Raw genomic sequence first — 21,961 nt, 5'->3', positions numbered from 1 at the left:
TCAGATGACCCTGAGGACACAGATAAACCTTCACGTCCTTCAACGACCCTCTAAAACACGGGTGTCAAACTTGCAACCTGCAGGCCAGATGCATCACCTGCTGACCACACCACCCCCACCCCAAGGGGAAAAAGTTGCTATACCTCATGTGACGATGACATGATGACGCAAGTTTGACACCCCTGCTCTAGGTAAAGGTTCCCCTCGCGCATACCTGCTAGTCATTTCCGGCTCTAGGAGGCAGTGCTCATCTCCGTTACAAAGCTGAAGAGTCGGCACAGTCCGAAGAAGTCTCCATGGTCATGTGGCCAGCATGGCTAAATGCCGAAGGTGCACGGAACGCGGTTACTTTCCCACCAAAGTGGTCCCTATTTTTTCTACTTGCATTTTTGCATTCTTTTGAACTGCTAGTTTGGCAGAAGCTGAGACAAGTAGCGGGAGTTCACTCTGTTACGCAGTGCTAGGGATTCGAACTGCCGAACTGCCGAGCTTTCTGATCAACAGGCTCAGCGTCTTAGCCACTGAGCCACCGTGTCCCCTTGAGCCACCGCATCCCTAAAAGGATGCAAATGACCAGCTGTCTGCAAGGACTATAAATCCTTCCATTCCCCACTATTCTGTCAGAGCTGAAGAAGCTTCTTGGATGAGAAGCGAAACGTCTTCAAAAGAAAAAACAAGAAAGTCCAGTTGCCTCCTGAAAAAGCACCTTTAGAACCACCACGACCTGGAAGACTGAGAATCTCTACAGACTAATTCTGGCTAAGGGGGCGCTTAAACAACAAACAGGAAGTCGGGTCAACCAATCAGCATACAGGACCTGCATTTCCATACAACATATAGTTGAGATTTGAGAGGTGTGCATGTCAGTCAATCTGCAATCATTAACTTCTCTGTGTCCATACCTACACACAGCTGCAGACAAGTCTAAATCAAGTTTCGCTCACCTTGGCTTCACTGGCTAGGATGGAAAACCAACACTTGGATGATTCGATCTTACATATTTCACATTACAGACTGTGGCACTGAGTTGACAACTCCAGTGATTAAGATCTAATAAATACACTTGATTTCAAATAGAAGTTCCTTGTGCTAAGACGTTTTAGACTTACCTTGATATTTGTACAGAATGGACACCACACCAGTTGTCGCTCTGGTGCAATTTATTCTAGGGCTGTTTTAAGTGTGTACACCTTCAAGTCAGTGTTGACACTTGGCAACTGCCTAGACAAATCCCTGCGGTTTTCTTGGCAAGATTTCAGACATAGTTTGCCATTGCCTTCTACCTAGGGTTGAGAGAGGGAGCTGGCTCTATGCCTAAGGTGTGGCTAGAATTCATGGTCTCCCATTTTTCTAGCTCAGTTCTTAACCATAACACCACACTGGTTCTCTTTAAGCCTTATGATTCCCCTCAAGGTGATAAATTAACCCAAAACTGTCCTTCCATTGTATGGAAGTTGCTTTAGTCCTTTGTCGCTTTTGCTGCCGTTTTTCTATCCATTTTGCATCATGCCTATCCTTGTTTGTGTATCAAACAGCAGCAAAACACTGGCGTGCTGCGACAACAGAAACCTTTGTACTGACATGCATGGGGCTTGAAACGTTTACACATGCAAGTTCTCTAGAGATAGCCTAATATCTAGGCCAAACTGGAATGCAGAGAAAATACAAGTGTCTCCAACTAATGTCGGCCAACCTCACATGCCATATGAGCCAGTATTTTGGTGATTCTAGTGCCATCTCCTTGGATTGCTTGCGGAGCATCACGAATTTGGGGGAGATACAGATAGTCCTTGACTTACAACCATTTAGTGATTTTGAAGTCTGCATTTTTTTACAATAGCACTTAGACGTATATACTGCTTTATACTGCTTTACCGGCCTCTCTAAGCAGTTTACAGAGTCAGCCTATTGCCCCCAACAATTTGGGTCCTCATTTTACCCATCTTGGAAGGATGGAAGGCTGAGCCAACCTGGAGCCTGGTGACATTCGAACTGCCAAATTGTAGGCAGCCGGCAGTCAGCAAAAGTAGCCTACAGTACTGCATTCTAACTACTGCGCCACAGAGGCTCCTTATGACAGTTTTTCAATGTAGGCATCTCCATGGTCATGTGAACAAAATTCAGACAATTCATATTGATGATGTTGCCGTGTCTTAGAGTTATGTGATCACCTTTTGTGAACTTCTGACAAGCAAAAGTCAACAGAGAAGCTAGATTCACTTAACAACTGTGTTACTAACTTAACAACTGCAGTGTTTCTCTCAGCCACTGTGGCAAGAAAGTTCTTAAAGTGGGACAAAACTCAACAATTTTCTTGCTTAGCAACATATTGCTACAATTGTGGTCATAAGGACTACTTATATTCATTTAATGAAAAATAATGCACACGTATATAGCATTACATACGGTATACACATTCATTTCCTAGCTATAGTTATGGGATACACTAAACATTTATCATTTTGCAGAAACTTCTTAATGTCACTTTTGGAGATTTAAATTCTTTTCATGTACATCTCTCTGGCCTAGCGTCTCAATGTTAGATGCCAAAAACTTAAAAGCAGTATAAATCTCTTAATTTTGTATGCTGTTAGAAGTTAACTATTTCAGAAATAGGTAGATTTGTGCATATTTAGGGTGACCAAACATGTTTTAGCTACGGTTGCCAAAACCTCAGGAGGTTTAAAAGCACCTTTTCAAATTAAACAGTTTTCTTCAAAGGCACGCACTGTTATGAACTGAAGTTGTCAGAAACGATGTCTCAGGCTTTTTCTGATGCGATTGTGGCAAAAAGAAGCGGGACATATCAGTTCCATACTTTGGAAATGGGATGTCTTTTCCCTTGCTCCCAAAATACATTAATTAAATTACAGATTCTTGCCAAACCAGATCATCAGGAAAAGTAGCTTACCTCTCACTGCATTTTCTAGATTAGAAAATGTTGCCTCAGGTAGATTTTCACCACTTAAGTCAGTGTTTCTCAATCCTGGCCACTTGGAAGATGTCCCAGAATTCCTCAGCCAGCATGCTGGTTAGGGAATTCTGGGAATTGAAGTCCATATATCTTCAAGTGGCCAAGGTTAAAAAAACCCTGACATAAAACAAGATGCCAAAACGAGTGTTCTTACTTCAGGTCCCACCTGGTTGGCTGACAAGACGTTCCCAGAATGGACCAATGGTTGAAAACTAGTTCACCAAACTATTTGAGTCGCCATGGGCGAATAAGCGGCAATACATATTCAATCAATCAATCAATCAAACAAATAAATAAATAATAGAAATAATGCCACTGCAATACAAGTAGCAGTGCTCTATATGAACATTCAGAAAGCAGACAATAATAAAAAAGGTTCAATGCAATTGCCAGTTGTGACTTTACATGTGTTGTGCAGGGTGCACTTTTAATCAACTCAAACACAAAAAGCTGAATGCAAATGGCAACAATGAGGTACCAATAAAGGAGAACAATGAAGGGATCTCACTGAGTTGGAGGTCTACTTGCTCCTGGTATTTCCCCATAAGCTGAAGTTTTCCCCATAAGAACATTCCTTGCCAGGTTTAAGGCACAGGGTATGTAAAATGACTCAAATGATAACATGAAAACTTAATTTTGGGCTATACTCTTTTGGTAAACAAAGCTTAGTTTAAAGAAGCCTTCCAAAATGAAAAGAATGGGAAATCCGTAATCGTTACTTTAGCTGCCCCTACAAAGTCAAACTTACATTCTTACAAGAGGAAAAAGGCAGCAAGAAGAGGCATTTAACTGAGTGGTCCTTGCATTTTCTAAACCTTTCTTCAGTGCTCCGTAATTGCATAAAATATGACATCTACCACCCCAGAGGAAATGCTGCTTGTTTTCTTAACAGATGTATTTCTGTGTGTCTTCATCGAAAATGTCCCACAGCAACTTCAAAACTTACATATATTTTAAGAAATCAATATAATGCAGAATAAAAATAGCAGGGGGTGCAGGGACTCCGAAAGACGACAGAGTTCTAGAAATCTGCAAGAAAACAGTTTAAGGCAATGTTTTTCAATCTTGGCAGCTTGAAAACATGTGGACTTCAACTCCCAGAATTCCCCAGCCAGCACAGCTGAAGGAATAGGTGCCTCCTGAGCACAGCTGGCTGGGGAATTCTGGGAGCTGGAGGCCACACACATCTTCAAATTGCCAAGGTTGAGAAACATTGTCTGTTTTAGGACCTAAACTCCTATTCCTTCAATGAAAACTTTAGCCAAGATACACCATTCCATTAATTATTCTCAATTCCTAGGCCTGCTTCTATACATATTTCTTTCCGCAGATGCTACATTAATTGTTGATAAACCCTCTACTGCTAAGCTTGATCAAACAATATACTGCATGATCAAACAATTAATACTTCATTTATTTATTAAATTTATTTGCAACCCATCTCACCCCAAGGTGACTCTGGGTGGCTTACAATGCTCTTTTTGCATTGCTGGTGCTAATTTTGCCGACATAATAATCACGTTTCTGAAAATAAAGGCAATATATATTCCTACATATGATGTCTCCAAAATCTTGGCATATACAAAAGACCATCCCTTTCTGCACAGAACACACTGAATTTGGGCTTGGTAACTCTGCCCTGGGAAGAGCCTCCTGAAGATTAAAGATCTCAAAAGAAAAAAAATATCCGTTTGGGGTCTTGCATCATCTCAGCAGACAGAAGGGACTAAGGAAGATTTTGTTAACATTTCTGCAGGAGAAGAGGGGCATCTTTAAAGCTACTATGTGTGAATAGCCATATATTTCAATAATCCTAGATTCTTTGAAGCTCTGTTTGGTCAATTTCAGATATAATATTGCTCTCAAGTCAGCGTTGACTGCTGGAGATTCCAAATTTTGGAAGGGAGTTTGCCATTGCCTTCTTCCTAAGGTTGAGAGAGAGGGACTGGTCCAACATCACCCAGCTAGCTTTGTGCCTAATGCAAGTTTAGAACTGATGATCTCCTGCTTTCCACACAGGTACCTTAACCACTACGCCAAGCTGGTCTCTCTCTCTCTCTCTCTCATGGCATTTAGAAAATTGTTTAAAAGAGCTGCTTGTTCTCCCACACCTTGGAGACAGGGCAATTATGGAGCACTCATGCATTATGGTTGGTTTATTGTTGGTATTCTGTACTTCTGGTTGGTTGGGTTACTTTTTTAAAAAAACATATACTGTCTTTTTATTTGTAACTCAGCCAGAGACAGACTTTGAAACCAGAAAACTACAAACTGACAGAAAGAATACAGCATATGATACATAGCAGCAATACAGGAAGAGTAAGTTGCACTTTATATACATTATTGGGCTCAAATATAGTAAGTAATCCTGTGTATTTGCTCAATACTCTCCTCACCTACTCTTATGCTTTTGGGGCGGGGAGCTGAACTTGATGCAGACGATTGTAATGTGGGCCTCCTAAGAGACAAGTGACATGATTCATGACATGATGTCATCATGAGAATTGCATTAATTATGCAAGTAGCATCTTTTGCATGATGACATCGTGGTGGCTTCTACCAGAATCCACAGCAATGATTGGCCTGTCCATGGTCAAGTCCTAGGTTTTTCAGATTAATAAAGTTGGAAGGGAGATCCTACATCATTTCTGACAAATGGCAGTTCCATCTCTTCTTGAAAGCTTCCAGTGATGAAGCTCCCACAACTTCGGAAGGCAACTGCTGTTCCATTGGTTGATTGTTCTGTCAGAAAAATGTCCCCTTATCAAGGAGAGATTCAACCTAGATTCAACCTCTCCTTGATCAGTTTCCATCCATTATTCCTTGTCTGGCCTTCGGGTGCTTTGGAAAATAGCTTGACCCCTTCCTCTCTTTGGCAGCCCCTCAAATATTGGAAGGCTGCTATCATGTCTCCCCTGGTCCTTCTCTTCACTAGACTAGTCATGCCCAGTTCCTATAACCGTTCTTCATATGTTTTAGTCTCCAGTCCCCTAATCATCCTGATTGCTCTTTTCTGCACTTTTTCTAAAGAGTCTCAACATCATTTTCATAGTGTAGTGACCAAAACTGGATGCAGTACTTTAGGTGTGGTCTTAGTGAGGCTAGGTGATTTGTTTGGTTTTGGCTTAGCATCTTACGTGAGCCCAGCCACTATAATCTAAAAGCCATACTTTAGAGCTTAGTCTGTTGTATGAAACACGATAATTGTGGCTCGTTCATTTAACCAGTTAAGCAACCAGGTTACCACAATGTGTGAATCCCATTCATGCCCAATGTGAGATCTAAATGAAGGACTACAGTCAATGTTTTTGCACGTCTACCCTCTGGAAATTTACTTTTTCTTTAGCAAACTTTACTTGCTGGCTTCCTAAAATACTGCTCTAATTTACCATCCCTATTAGCAGCAATAGCACTTAAGACTTATATACCGCTTCACAGTGCTTTTACAGCCCTCTCTAAGAGCTTTACAGAGTCAGCCTATTGCCCTCAACGATCTGGGTCCTCATTTTACTGACCTCGGAAGGATGGAAGGCTGAGTAAACCTTGAGCCCGGTGAGAATCGAACTGCTGAACTGTTGGCAGTCGGTAGTTAGCAGAATTAGCCTGCAGTACTGCATTCTAACCACTGCACCACCACGGGTCTTACTTGCCTTACCCTAACCCTAACAAAATAAGCATAATGTACAGACCATGAATTAACCCAGGTTAGATTAGTAGCATGGCTCGGTTACTGGCGTGTTAAGCAGATGGGCCTTTTCTCTAATCACACTTATAGTTTAGACAGCATTAAATTTGGGCTCAGTGAATTCAAACTTCTATCATTGTACTAAGATGACCTTGTCTTACAAAACCATTAAATTTTTTGAAAAACCACTCACACCTACAGGAAAATCCTTTCCAAATTTTAGAACTCAAACTTCTCCTTCCCAATGTCCTCCAGAAGAGTTGGATTACAACATCCAAAATTTCTACCCAACACAGTTTCTGGTTGAAAATGATGGTGACTGCAATCCAGCACAACCAGAGGTTGTTGGATTATCCAGAGAGCCAAAAGATTTGGGCAACCCCTGCTTGCTAAGAACAATGCAATGTTCACGTTTTAAAATGTTTTAGTGTATCTTAGATCCTGAATGTTCCATGTTTTTTTTCCCAAAAGGCTGGACAAAAGAAGCTAGGAAGCCAATAAATTCAACAGCTCCACAAGTTCGACGTTTTACAACAAGTGCAATTTTAATTTGCCATTAAATTCCCATTTCAGGTTTACGTAGCTCACCCATGTTACCAGAACATAGGTTCATCACTGGAAATGTCACCACAATAAATACGTATAAGAATAGCTGAAGATAAGCAATAGAGAGGACAAGTATTGCTTTGGAAGATAATCTCTGGAGTCAAGTCTTAAAACACAGTCGTGGGAAGAATCTTGCTAGCTAGGAAAGACACAACATGGTTTAGGCCCTTCACCATACTTGTGATAGCATTGATGACCAATATGAATGCGCCCCCAATGCCTGAAGCAATATCTTTGAGCACACCAGGAATGGCACCCAGGGTGTAAAAAGGGAAAGACACAATATCCAGGATCAGATTAACGGGGACGCTAAGAATCCTGTAGGTCACCATGAGAACATTGTAGATGTTTTTTGCAATACCATTCAAGATGCTGACCCCAACTCGGGCCACGCAGATAAAGATATCCAGAAGGGCGATGGTTATCCCCTTGATGAAGGTGCACACTCCACTGCAAATCTTCTGGACAATGCACTTCAGCAAACACCACACACCTTTCACAAGCTGGCAAATCAGGTAGCAAACAAATTTAACCATTTTCCAGATGGGGGTAACAATGAAATGACAAAGGTTCTTCAGAAAGCCACGTTCCTCCTTGGCGGTCTGAGGATGCTTGCATTGAGTGGGCTTTTTCACATGTGCTTGTGGTTTCTTTGCCCGGATCTCCTTCACCGAGTGCAACACTGACTCCTGCTTCTTAGGATTCCGCCTGTCTTTACCACAGTGGTCCTTAAAGAGCTGAGCTCCAGCAGGAAGCTTCTTCTCAAGGGCTTCTACCGTTAGGTCCTCCAGACGACTCTCAACATCGGCCTCTTTGATAAATCCCACCGACCAGGTCTCGGCACCGTTGTCACAGCAAGCTGCCAGCCAAACATTTTTGGGGACCGCGATTTTGTCCTTTACTTTGACAGAGGAAGGCAGGGCTCCGGAGAGGAGATGGAGGTCTTTCCCGTTTTGACAGTGAGGAGCCAAACTCTGGCTGACAAGCTGCTCAACTTCCCAGTGCCAAAGCTCCTGGAAGGGAGGGGAGAGTGGCACTGCGTTGGTCAGCGTGTGGGTGGCGGCGTGGTGGTCCTCCTTATGAAGACAGCTGGGGTTCAGGTTCCCCCGCTCATAGCCAGAGTCCACATAGTCTGCCATGAGCGCCTGATTTCTACCCAGATGTTCCACTGACTTTGCAATCTCAGCTTCGGGCATCATTTCTTCCTGATCGTTTCCAGGGTCATCAATCTGAAAAAGAGACAAGAGAAACTGATGAATTCGTCATTCATACTGGCCATCTGAGTCATTTCCTGTAAGGTATGAATTCCATTCCCCATCCCCCAATAAATGGTTGGAAATAATATTTTGGAAATCTGCAACAATGATGTTATCTACGTGGGTAACGAAACATCTGCGAGCCAGTCTGGTTGGGTGATTAAGGCCAGGCTAGAAACCAGGAGACTGTGAGTTCTAGTCCTGACTTAGGCAGGAAAGTTGGCTGGGGTGATTTTGGCCCAATCACCAGGAGACTGTGAGTTCTAGTCCTGATTTAGGCATCGAAGCCGGGTGGGTGACTTTGAGCCATTCACTCTCTTTCAGCCCAACTTACTTCACAGGGTTGTTTGTTGTAGGGAAAATAAGAGAAAGGAGAAGTTTTAGGCATATTTGCTACCTTGACTTATTTAGAAAATTAATAAAGGCAGGATATAAATAAATATACCCGAAAGCAAACAGCCAAACTTAAAAGAGCATCCATAATTTTGGAAATCATGAATCATTTCCAATATTTTGGTGATGGTTGTTTTAAGATAATCCTGGTATTGTCCTTTTAAATTTGGCAGATTGCTTTTTATAACAAAGCCTGTGTCCAGAGTTAGAGCTTGAGATTATGTGTAAATTTTAAATGCTCAAATTCAACGCAAATTTCAAACACACACCTCAATTTTTGAAAACTAGAACTAACAGCTAGCAATGGGGACAACTGAACTTTCTGATTTTATGTTTGTTTTGGTATTATTTATTGGTCCTGGACCAGTCAATTCATGAGCACCTTAGGGAAAAGAATGCTGGGAAAAATTTGAGGCAACCCAAAAGAGGTTAGTACATACCTATGACGTTATTTTTAAAGGTCAGGCTATTAATCACATGACATAGTTTAGGTATGATTAAGATAACCATGATTTATGGAATTAATCCAGAAGGATGCTTGCTTGTACATGCAGAAACCTTACACTGGTTGGTTCTTCAATCATGAAGATATGAGGGCTATCCACAAAATAGATTACGTTTTCGTCTGTAGCAAGAAGGGGCGGAGCTAGCGCGGCCATCTTTGGTCTGTGCGTCCGCCGCTCAGTCTGCATCTAGTGCTAGTGGGAAGTTCGTATCGTTGCCCGTTATTTCACAGCAAACGTTTGAAATGTGTGCTGCAATTGAAAATCCCGCGAGTTGTGAGGTGTGATCAGTGATAAGGTTTTTGTTGGCAAAAAACCATAAACGGATTGAAATTTTAATTGAAAAATTGAAAAACTAAGAAAAGCAATTCAGAACAAGCGTAGAGGAAAGTTAAGCTCAAAATTTTTGTTCCAAGCCAGGTCTTCATCCTCGGAAACAAGTGGTAGTCGCTTGGTACAAGATCGGGGCTGTAGGGCGGATAAGGAAAAATCTCCCACTTGAAAGCATTCAGGACTTCTCGAGTGCGATTTGCTGTGTGTGGTCTGGCATTGTCATGCAAAAACAAAATTTTTGAGCTTAACTTTCCTCTACGCTTTAGGAAACACAAGTAACAATAAGCACTCTTTGATGGCAGAACAATGCCTTGAGGAGCAGTGGGCTCTTCTACCCTTGAGACAATGAAGTGGGAGCTTGACGGGAAATTGGTTGGCTACCAAGGATGTCAATCTCTCTCATGGCACTAGGGATTCGAACCGCCAAACTGTCGACCTTTCTGATCAACAAGCTCAGCATCTTAGCCACTGAGCCACCTCGTCCCTTATTGTTTCTTTGTATTGTCAATATTAGAGAGTGATAAATCTGAAGCTGTAAGTCAATGAATAAATGAATGAATGAGTGCACCTCTCTCTGTGTCTACATATACATATCATTAAATTATAATTACTGTAAGGTAAAATACAAACAGAAACAAAAGTGGAGAAAGTTAAAGAAGAAGGAAGAGAGGTGCAGAAAGAAAAGAACAAGAAGAAAAAGTGGCGACTTCCTGCTTTTTTTAGTGTAGTAGGATACAATAAAAGTTAGAACCCTCAATCTTTTGGTTCACATTTCTAAAGGTTTTAAGCCATTGCTATAACAACAAAGTCTTTGTAATTGTCACAGCCTGAAGTCAAAGTTTCATATATTTTTTTCAATTTTGAGCACAAAGTCCAGAAGTGGCTTCTAAAAAAAAACCCACGTCTAGACAGGTTCTTTTCTTTCATTAGAATAACCAATTTTGCCATCGCTACCAACTCTACCGTTTTTCCATTGTGGGAATTAATTAAATAAATAGCAGTAGCACTTAAGACACATATACCACTTTACATCCCTCTCTAAGCGGTTTACAGAGTCAGCATTTTGCTCCCAACTATCTGGGTCCTCATTTTACCCACCTCAGAAGGATAGAAGGCTGAGTCAACCTTGACCCTGGTGAGATTTGAATTGCAAAATTGCAGGCAGCCGGTAGGCAGCAGAAGTAGCCTGCAGTACTGCAGTCTAACCACTGCGCCACTATAGTTGTTCAAATGCCAAAGAGCAATATTCCCTCTTAAGATATCCCTAAGTTGTATGCTTGTCTCCAATCCTCACTTGGGAAGGGAAAAGACAGTGTGCTTAAAATCTGCTGTGCTGATATTATCTGTCTTGATACAAGTTCTCTCATTTTCACAGAAAGGCACCCTTAATTGGCATCATAGAAATGCATCTTACCATATACAGGTAGTCCTCTATTTACAACAGTTCATTTAGTGACTGTCCAAAGATACAACGGCACTAAAAAAAGTGACTTATGACCATTTTCACACTTATGACTGTTGCAGCATTCCCATGGCCACATGATTAAAATTCAGATGCTTGGCAACTGACTTGTATTTATGATGGTTGCAGTGTCTCGGGGTCATGTGATCACCTTTGCGACATTCTGACAAGCCAAGTTAGTGGGGGGATACATCTCACTTAGCAACTGTGTTACTATGCAATGATTCACTTAACAACTGTGGCAAGAAAAATCGTAAAATGGGGACAAACACACTCAACCAATGTTTCACTTAACAACATAAATTTGGTGCTTAATTGTGGTCGCAACTCGAGGACAATCAGTAGATGAACAAGTGTTTCACTTAACATAAATTTTGGTCTCAATTGTGGCTGCAGCTTGAGGACAACCAATAGATTAGTTGAACATTTTCTACATCAGTTGCCAAGGTCCTACATAGAGATGAGAAAGACTCAACGCTTATTCATTCTCCTTCGAACTCTTCGTTTTTAAATTGGATCAGTACACGGCCATTTTCCACATAGAAATGAACACAAAGCTGCTGTTTGAGATTATTCCAATCAAATCCCATCTCTACCATCAGTGCCTCTTCTGGTGTTGCTATTATTTCTCTCAGATTGTACCATGAATTCCTTGCATGTCTAGATCAGCCAAGTACCAAAAGAGGAACATACAGCCAAGACTGGTGCAAATCATTGAGGATGTGCCTCACTGAACAGACACTACATTGGTGCAACAGAGCTAAACTCTGACATGAAGATTGCACCCTTGGGGCCAAACATGTAAGTGTTATTGTTTGGGCTAATTATGCCTAATTGTTCTAACTAGCCGGCAATCATCCTACAGTGTTACTTACTCAGGTTTGACTGGTGTATTTTGGACATGAGATATGAACTGCTGCCTGGAGTTTGGCTACGTGACACCCTGTTCGAATACAGGTGGGCCTTTGACTTACAACCATAATTGCTTGAAGTTACAAAAGCATTTGGGGGGGGGAAAGTCTGTAGAGATTCTCAGTCATCCAGGAATGGTTGTCCTAAAGGTGCTTTTTCAGGAGGCAACTGGGCTTTCTTATTTTTTTTCATTTGAAGACGTTTCGCTTCTCATCCAAGAAGCTTCTTCGGCTCTGACAGAATGGTGGGGAATGGAAGGATTTATATTCCTTGCAGACAGCTGGTCATTTGCATCCTTTTAGAGTGTTCAGGAAGCACTTGGAGGTTTATCTGTGTCTTCAGGATCACCCGAGTAGTGCTTCTTGTTCCTGTAGTCTGCAATTTTTTCCCTCTCTGGAAATCCATTCCTACTCCCACACCATTCAAAGGGTGTTCATCCCAAACTGGATAGCGAAAACTCTGTAGAGATTCTCAGTCATCCAGGTCATGGTTGTCCCAAAGGTGCTTTTTCGGGAGGCAACTGGACTTTCTTCTTCTTTTTTCTTTTGAAGATGTTTCACTTCTCACCCAAGAAGCTTCTTCAGCTCTGAACTGAAGAAGCTTCTTGGATGAGAAGCGAAACATCTTCAAATAAGAAAAAAACAAGAAAGTCCAGTTACCTCCTGAAAAGGCACCGTTGGGACATTGGAAAAAAAAGAAAAAAGGCGACTTAAAACCTGTCCTTGCCCTTGCGCATCCCCAATGCTACATGATCAAAATTTAGACGCTTGGCAACTGGCGTGTATTTATGACGGTTGCGGCCTCCGGGGGTCATTGCCACTTGGGATCTTCCCAGCCAGCTTCCCGACAAGCAACAGGGGAAGCCAGACACACTGGACAGCCATGTGCTTAACTTAGTAACAGCAGCGATTTGTTTAACAACAGCGGTAAAAAAAAAAAATCCATAAAATCAGGTGCAACTCACGCCTGCCTTGCTTAGCAAATGGAAAGCCTAGTTCTCAACTGCGGTCATAAACCGAGAACTACAGGTACATAAGATAGCATTTGATTTTATAAAAGGCCCAGTCTAGACAAGTGAACCAGGCCTCTGCTGTTATATCAGTCAGGCATTCTTCTATTTCTCCCAGGCCAATTTTTTTTTTAAAAGTGGGGGAGGCACAACGGAGCTTGAAAGCTGATTATACGCTACAGAAATAGTAACATATCTCTCTCTTGAGGCATGTTGCTGAAATATTTCTTACTAGCCGACACTATCCAGACACCCCTTCTCTCGTAGCTACTGTGAAGCATGTCCTACAGCCAGACAATGCAATCAATTAAAAGCCCAATAGATCGATTCATTCAATTATCTTGTGCTTGATTAAACTGCCCAAGGAGCTGCTGATCCAGTTCTACAGAGGAATGATTGAGTCTGTCATCTGCACCTCTTTAATTGTCTGGTTTGGTTCTGCAACCCAACAGGACAGACACAGACTTCAGAGGATAGTTAGGACTGCAGAAAAAACAATTACTACCCACCTGCCTTCAATCGAGGACCTGCATACTGCATGAATCAAAAAGAGGGCTGTGAAAATATTTACAGACCCTCTCACATCCCAGACATAAACTGTTTCTACTCCCTCCCTCAAAACGACACTATAGAGCACTGCACACCAGAACAACTAGACACAAGAACAGTTTTCCCCCGAAAGCCATCACTCTGCTAAACAAATAATTCCCTCAACACTGTTCAACTATTTACAAAGTCTGCACTACTATTACTATTAATCTTCTCATCACTCCTTATCACCCATCCCCTCCCACTTGTGACTGTATCACCGTATCTTTGTCACTTGTATCCTTACAATTTATATTGACTGTTTCCTAATATGATTTGATTGCTTATTGTACCCTATGACTATAATTAAGTGTCATACCTTATGATTCTTGATGAATGTATTTTTTCTTTTATGTATACTGAGAGCATTTGCACCAAGACAAATTTCTTGTGTGTCCAATCACACTTGGCCAATAAAGAATTCTCTTCTCTTCTCTTCTCTTCTCTTCTCTTCTCTTCTCTTCTCTTCTCTTCTCTTCTATTCTATTCTATTCTATTCTATTCGAATTAATCAAATTCTTACTAGGACTCTTAGCATCATGCAAAAATTGTTTGTTTGTTAGCTTGCTGGCTAATGTAAGGTTCAGTCTACTGTACAGACCCAGGAAATGGGTTGATTTAGTAACCTATTGTATGAAGGAGGGCTAAGTGTCAGCTTGGGAAGCCATCTTAGCACCAGAAGCTTCCACGCTGCCACATTCCTGAGCCTGGGAATATGGGAGGGGGGAATTTCATGGAGCATATGTGGTTAAACATAATAGCATTCTTCTTTAGAGTCGAGGTCATGTTGTTCCTGCACCTGGCTGAGGATCAATAGAGGGGATGTCTCAAGTTGCAACGGATGGTGACTGGAGCACGTGATGGAAAGGTGGGTGCAGGGGGTGGATTTGTAACATTTTACTTCAATAAGGAGGGAAACCTGTAACTTTCAGATTCGGGATTTTTCCAGATTGTGCCTGTTTTGCTACTTTAATAAAAGGAGACTTCGAGAGCATGCCTGTCTCGGAGTTATTGGAGTCAACGCTGACAGCTAGTGTGATCCCTGTGCCTTCATCTACCCAAGCTAGACTAACAATAATGTCAAGTGAAGCCTGGGGATAATGGATGCTTTGGTCCAATTATCTAGAATGGGGAAAGGAGGCTACAGTATACATGGCTATGTACAGCTGTCTCACCGAGGTCCCAGGGGAACCTGGATGAAATATTAATTTGTTGCTTAATGTTTTGCCATCTCAAAATGATGATGCTCTCCTGGGCCTCATTCTGAAACCCCAACCCCCCTCCTGTTGTCATGTCCCATCAGGAAAAGCATGCACGGGTGAAGGCAGTAAACATAGCATGGCATCAGCTGGTTCTCCAAACAACCTTCGGAGACTAACTGGCTTCCCGGACACACAATGCTTGCCTTGAAAGGGCCCTGTTGCAAGCCAACTGAGTCATCACAATGGGATATGTTTGTTTGAGGGACTCCCCGGTTGCTTTTTGCCTTCCCTATTCATCCTGCAGTCAAATATCCTTCTGTTTTGAGAAGAAGCTTGTTTGCAGACCACTAGGGCAGAGGTTGGTACAATCCTGGCCTCCTTCAGAGGGAACATGGGAACAAACATCTTATCAGGTCCTCAGAGAGATCATAAATAGCCTGAGAAACTTCAGGGAGAGAGAGGGCAAAATAAGCATTTATGCCCTCTGCTTTCTTCTCAATATAATGGATAAGAGGCAGGGCAGTAGTAGGGAGAACATCATAGTCCAACATGAGAAAACTATCAGGTCCCACCAGTTTTGTTAACCCTAAAAATGATGGGTTTTGGTCAGACGCTTCTGCAGCCATGCAAAGTGTTCTGGAGACAAGACAAGCCAGATTTCAGTTTATAGCAGAGAGATATCTCAGGGGGTGGGGTGGTAATTTAATTATCAGCATGGGATTCTCCCAAGAAAATAGCATCTAGATAACTGATAAAAGATCATCAGAGTTGGAAGGGACCTTGTAGGTCATCTAGTCCAACCCACTGCCCAAGCAGGAGACTCTACACCATTTCTGACAAATGGTAGTCCAGTCTCTTCTTGAAAGCTTCCAATGATGAATCTCCCACAACTTCTGAAGGCAACTGCTGTTCCATTGATTGATTGTTTTCACTGTCAGAAAGTTTCTCCTTATTTCCAGGTTGAATCTCTCCTTGTTCAGTTTCCATCCATTATTCCTTGTCTGGCCTTTGGGTGCGTTAGAAAATAGCTTGAGCCCCTTCCTCCTCTCTGTGGCAGCCCTTCAAATATTGGAAGACTGCTCTCCTGTCTCCCCTGATCCTTCTCTTCACTAGACTAGCCAAGCCCAGTTCCTGTAACCGTTCTTCATATGTTTTAGTCTCCAGTCCCCTAATCATCCCTGTTGCTCTTCTCTGTACCTTTTCTAACATCTTTTTTATAGTTCCATGGAAAACTGGTCTTGCATTCCTGGCAATCACAATTTAGATCCTGTCAAAAGCTCCCACTCTGAATTTGTATCAATGGGGAACATTTCCCCCTTCCTAAATGTTAGGCAGCATTATCCTTTCTCTCCTTTGTTACAATCTGCTCCTTTAAAAAGTTAAAGGTTTCTCCTGCCCAGAGGGTGGTGCTCATCTCCATTTCTCAGCTGGGGAAGTGTTGTCCGAAGACCTTTTCCATGGTCGTGAGACTGGCGTGACTATATGCTGAAATGCACCAAACGCTGTTACCGAGTGGTACCTATTTATCTACTTGCACTTGCTTTCAAACTGCTCTGTTGGCAGGAGCTTTCCTTTCAATACTTTCTGACACTAACAAAATGTGTTGCCTGCTCCATAAATCACCTTGCACAAAATCCCTTCCAGTGATCCCTTGATCTCATTCTAGATCTCATCCTCTACCACTCTGCCCAATGACCTCCTATCCAATTTATTTCGCCAGGCTGGTAATAAACAACATTCTTATCCTCTTCTTGGCTGATGGAGCATTTCTGCAGTTATAGCTCTATCCCTATCACCACCTGTCTCCTCTCCCTAGATAGCAGGGGCCCAGATGCAGGCCCAACAACCCCACCTTCACGTTGTCAATAACTAGGGATATGGGCAGAAAGTAAGCCCTACCTGCCTAAAATAATTGCTCCCCACTGCAATCCAGAAAAGTGTTTATAATGAAGTGTTTAACGGACCTGCTAATTGCACTGTTGAATTAACGTCTAGCAAGCCCTCAGTGATGAAGTCAAAGTGGAAAAGAGGCCAGTTTGCTATTTCAAAATGCACTTTGTGTGTAAAACTTCCAAGCATTGGCTCCCCCTGAGTAAAATAACACCTCAAATGGTAACAAAATGGAACAATCCCTGGAATTGTTCTTGGGAGATCTTAGATGGCGAAAGAGTCCTAAACTAGAGGAATCCCAAGGTCAGTTTTAATGCAAGCAGCATCTCATATTCATCTGAAAAAGTTTTCATCATCAAGAAAGAACGCTCAGCCTCTCTCAGCCAAATCGGACAGTTTTTAGCACGTGGCATAGCCGATATCTTGGCAAAGTTAACCAGCCCTACTTGGGAGGGAAAAGCAGGAATGTTATGTTCTGAGCTACGACCACTGGCTGACCTTCTCCCTTCTGTTGGAAGTTGGGAAAGGTGAAAAGAAAGAGAAGGCCAACAGCAAGGTGGATGGGCTGAATTATAGTGCTGATGGTGCACCATTGAAAGACCAAGTTAGGGACAGATCACCATGGAGAAAACCTATCGAGGTAGTCGTTAAGAGCCTACCACCAACTTAATGGCACATGATCCTTAGCCAGAGATTTTCTGGGCATTGGATTAAAACTACCATCATCTTTTGCTGGCAAGGCCAAACTCTGAAGGGTTAGAATCAAGTCTGGAGAAATCTGAATTACAACATCAGATTCATTCTTTTTCAACCTGTTTGCCTTCCCCAAAGAGATAATTAGCAAGTTGCAAGAGAAGGATTAGCATTGAATTTCCTAACATTCCCTCTACATTTCCTTTCCTTAAATCAAGCGTCGACGTGCCGAAACATTCAGTCCTATCAGATATTGTCAGCCTTCCCAGGTAGATCTGATCGGAAACGTATCAGCTAATTCCGTTTTACTGTAAAACTACAATAAAGTTTACAAGTCTCAAAGTACAATTCTCCTGCCATCTCCTTTACAACCCAAAACACTATTTTTATTATTTATTTATTTTATTTTATCAAGTGATTATAAGATAACAGGTGTAAGTATAAACATGGTTATGAATACATGAAATGGATACATATACGAAAGGGACAGTAGGGCACGTTGGTGCACTTATGCACGCCTCCTACACACCTCTTAGGAAAGGGGTGAGATCAATAGTAGACAGTTTAAGGCAGGGATGGGATTCTATCAGTTCTCACCTATTCACTAGAACCGGTTGTTAACATTCTAAGCAGTTCAGAGAACCGGTTGTTAGAAGAAATGACTGGCCTAATCCTGTAAGGAAGGCAGGAAGGAAACATTCTGGTGTTGCTTACAGAAACTGCCTCTCCTTTAACCCTTATTACATTCTTGGCAGGACTAGACTTCCTGTCTTAGGAACTTATCTGGAGTTTTTTCCCTCTCCTTTGCTGGTACTTTGCTTGTGTGGAGGGACCATTCAAAGATACAATGGCACTGAAAAAAGTGACTTATGACCATTTTTCACACTTATGACTGTTGCAGCATCCCCACAGTCATGAGAGGCCAGGCAAGGAGATACGTGCCTCGATGTGAGTGATGTTGAGTTGGCCACGCCCAGCCAGTAATATGACCACCAAAGCCATGTTCACCCAGTCACATGACCACCAAGCCACGCCACCACCTAAGCAACGCCGTAGAACCAGTTGTTAAAAAATTTGAATCTCACCCCTGGTTTAAAGTTAAAATTTTGGGGGTTTGGGAAAGAAACCGCAGAGGTAGGTTCCTTTTGCCACAGATAGGGTTCCTTTTGCCCTTCCCATTTCACAGCTGTGGACTATGCAGTCTCTTATCTAACTGTTCCCTAGGCTGTGTCTTCTTTGTTCAGCTGCCCAAGGTCTTTCTTACATACCACTACACATACTTTCTGTGACTGAATTGATACAGCTTCTTCTTCACCAGGCTCTAAATGCACCTTTGCTTTTATCACACTTGGATTTTGGCCAGATACAGGATACCAGCTTTCTTTTCAATGAAACTTTGTAACTGATTATATTTACCCTTAGGGACATAAAACTACGGATTCTACATTGGAAGATGGGTATAGGGAATAGACATGACTCCTCTTGAAGCTAAATGTGTATTTCACAAAAGACTTGAGCTTGCACCAAAAGATTAAAATAACCCCACCAATTAAAGGTAAAAGCTATTGATTTTTTTTTGGGGGGGGGGGTGCTTTCAAATCAGCATTCTCCTGCCAACAGCCCAGACAAGTCTCTTAAATTTTCTTGGCAAGATTTCGTAATGGCTTGCCTTCTTCTTAGGTTTGAGGTCACCCACTTGGATAGGATAGAACTAGAAGCCACTCTCAATTTCTATTCTGATGTTAAGATTTCTTTTTAATTAAGGCACCAAAAAAATGACACTTTTATCGTCCTTTCAGAATTCTAGAATGGATGTTGTCTTTTTTTTCTGAAATCCCCAATATTTTTTTAAAAAAAATAAGTCATACTTAAAATAATAAGTTCCTTCCATGCTTCTCTTTCTCCCTCCTTCCCTCTCATTCTCTATTTTTGTCCTTATAACAGCACTTACTACAATAAACATTATACGAGCTTTTCTTAATTAAATTTGCTAAGCAATCACTCTCTGTGCAGTAAGCAAACTTATGGGACGGATGTAACTTCCAAAAATACTAAACCATGCAGTTAATAGGATTTCACATGGCCATTCGGCCATTTGATAATTTACAGTGCCAAACGGACATCAAACTCAGCCTGATGTATCCCATCAAAAGGTATAAATGACCAGATACGAATTTTTAAAGATGCACATTTTTAAAAGTCAGCACACACAGTATACCTAAATCGAAGGTAACAATGTGTTAACGGATAATACTATGTAACAACAACAACAACAATAATAATAATATAGTGCAAGGCTGCTTTTAAAACTACAGTCTTGAGATTGTTGCAAGTACATAGAATGAATGGAATGCACGTGTGTGTTCATACAAAACCCCATGGCATGAAATTGTTTCAAATGCTTCTTCTCTTAGCACAGTTCCCAGTCCCATGAATCATGCTTTGGGTCAACAGAAGAGCCCCTTGCCCATCCATCCCCTTTTTAGGGACTGCATCAGCTTTTGCCAGCCTGTTAACCCCTCCAGGTGCGATGGGTTTGTTTTTTTTTTCCAACTCCAACAAAGGCCCACCCAGCCACGTCAATTTACAGGACCCGAAAGTCCGGTTTATTAAGAGACCCCCACCAGCGATGTATTAACCATTAAGCAGACTAAGCACATGCTTAGGGCACCAGGCCCGAAGGGAGTACCACCAAGTTGAGAATATGGCTTCATCTGTACAGTATGTACAAAGGAGACGGCACCAAGATTTTGTCGGTGCTTAGGGCACGGACCTTAATCCACCACTGGACTCCCACCCATTGGAGAAGGCCCATCAAAGCAACCCAAAAAGGAGTGGCGATTTGGTGGTTTGGTGGACGAGTTCACTGGGGAATGGGCGGGTGGGCTCGCTTTGGTTGAAGAACGCAGGGGATCTTCACCAGGAATCTGGGCTGGGTCTGACTGCAGCTCTCTTCCTCAACTACAGAGCATGACAAACATGACTTGGCACGCAAAAGGTTTAGAGTCGAATTCTAAAAAGTCCTCTTCCGGACCAAATGGGACCCTCTTTTCCTTCTTTGCATCGCCATAATCCCCTGCACCCGCCACCCAATAAGTCCATCTTCTAAAGAGACTGTGGTGGCACCGGGGTTAGAATGCAGTATTGTGGGGCTGACTCTGCTCGCTGCCAGGAGTTCGAATCCTGGCTGGCTCAAGGTTGACTCAGCCTTCCATCCTCATGGAAACGAGGACCCAGGCGGGTGGGGGCCAATAGGCTGATTCTGTTAAAACCGCTTAGAGAAGGGTTGTAAAGAAGCACTAAGAAGCGGTATAACAAGTCTAAGTGCGATTGCTATTTTGTCCAGAACTGCATTTTGGTGCAAGGGCTCTTGGCAGGCTGGCTCTGGTGGGAAGCAAGGGTTGCATGGACTGTTTACTGACCCAGCGCATCTCTTCTTGCACACCCGGGTGGGGCAGCCCACGGCAGGGACGTCTGCGCACCTGCACACACACACACACACACGAACACACACACCCCGCTTGGTGCTTTCCCCCACCAAACGCCCTTCCCTCGCCCTCCGCCTCACGCGTCCCACCCGGAGCTTCTCATCACCTGCGGCTCCACCAGCCACCGACTCTCCTCCTCCTCTTGCCCGGCGGCGGGGTCCCCTTCGGTGTATCGGAAGGCGGCGAAAAGCGGGATCTTCTCTCGCGTGCTGTAGAGGGTGGCGAAGCGCGGCTCCCCGCGGTACTTCTGGCAGATCTTGGCCACCTGCTCCGCCGGGAAGCCCGCGGGGGGAACCCGCCCGTAGAAGAAGGCGTCGCATTCGGCAAAACCCGCCTGGTCGTCGCCCACCACTCGGGCTTCGGTCGAGGAGGCGGCCCAGGCCAGCAGAGCCAAGAGGCACCCGGGGAAGGCGGCTCTCATCTTGGCGAAGGGAGGCCGGGAGGGGGGAGAAAGACCAGCGGGGCTCTTTTGCCCGTAGGGAGAAAACGCCTCAGGCACGGAGAGAAGGAGACGCTCCTGCGATCCTGGCCGGTGACCCCGGAGCTTGTGAGCTGCGGAGCCGCTGGGAGGGCCGTGATATAGGAAAAGGGCGCCCACTGCCAGCCGACGCGCCTCCTCAAGACCGAGCGCGCGCGCGAGACGGCGCCCGCACGTGAGAAACGGGGCTGACTCACCCGGGGCGGGGAGGGGAGGGGAGGGAGAGGACGGGCAGGCGGGAGGGCGCCCTGCACGCGCTCCGCCGGCTCCCCCGCCCCTTTCCCCACCCCCTCCCTCTCCCCCTTCTCTCGATCCCCTCCTCTCTTTCCCCTCTCTCTTACCCTCCCTCCCCTCTCTTTCCCCCTTGCCCCTCCTCTCTCCTCCCCCTCTCCCTTTTCCTCCCCACCCCCTCTCTCTTTACTCTCTCTCCCTCTCCCCTCAATCCCTCCCCCCTCTCTGTTCCCTCCTCTCCCCTTCCCTGTCCTCCCC

At 43.5% G+C, this 21,961-nt stretch overlaps 1 protein-coding gene across 1 annotated transcript; it reads right to left on the bottom strand.

The window, feature by feature from the left end:
* Positions 1–7,178: 7,178 nt before the first annotated feature.
* On the bottom strand, positions 7,179–21,661 carry ENDOD1 (endonuclease domain containing 1). The gene is made up of 2 exons (XM_026706867.2): positions 21,101–21,661; positions 7,179–8,494 (listed from the first exon to the last, which is right to left on the bottom strand). Exons 1-2 carry the CDS (start codon positions 21,413–21,415, stop codon positions 7,373–7,375), a joined length of 1,437 nt encoding a protein of 478 aa, XP_026562652.2. The 5' UTR covers positions 21,416–21,661; the 3' UTR covers positions 7,179–7,372.
* Between the last annotated feature and the right edge of the window lie 300 nt (positions 21,662–21,961).

This window comes from Pseudonaja textilis, chromosome 7 (assembly GCF_049901715.1).
Source record: "Pseudonaja textilis isolate UNSWEBS1 chromosome 7, rPseTex1.2, whole genome shotgun sequence".
Taxonomy (NCBI): domain Eukaryota; kingdom Metazoa; phylum Chordata; class Lepidosauria; order Squamata; family Elapidae; genus Pseudonaja; species Pseudonaja textilis.
This window is presented reverse-complemented; position numbering and strand designations above follow the sequence as displayed.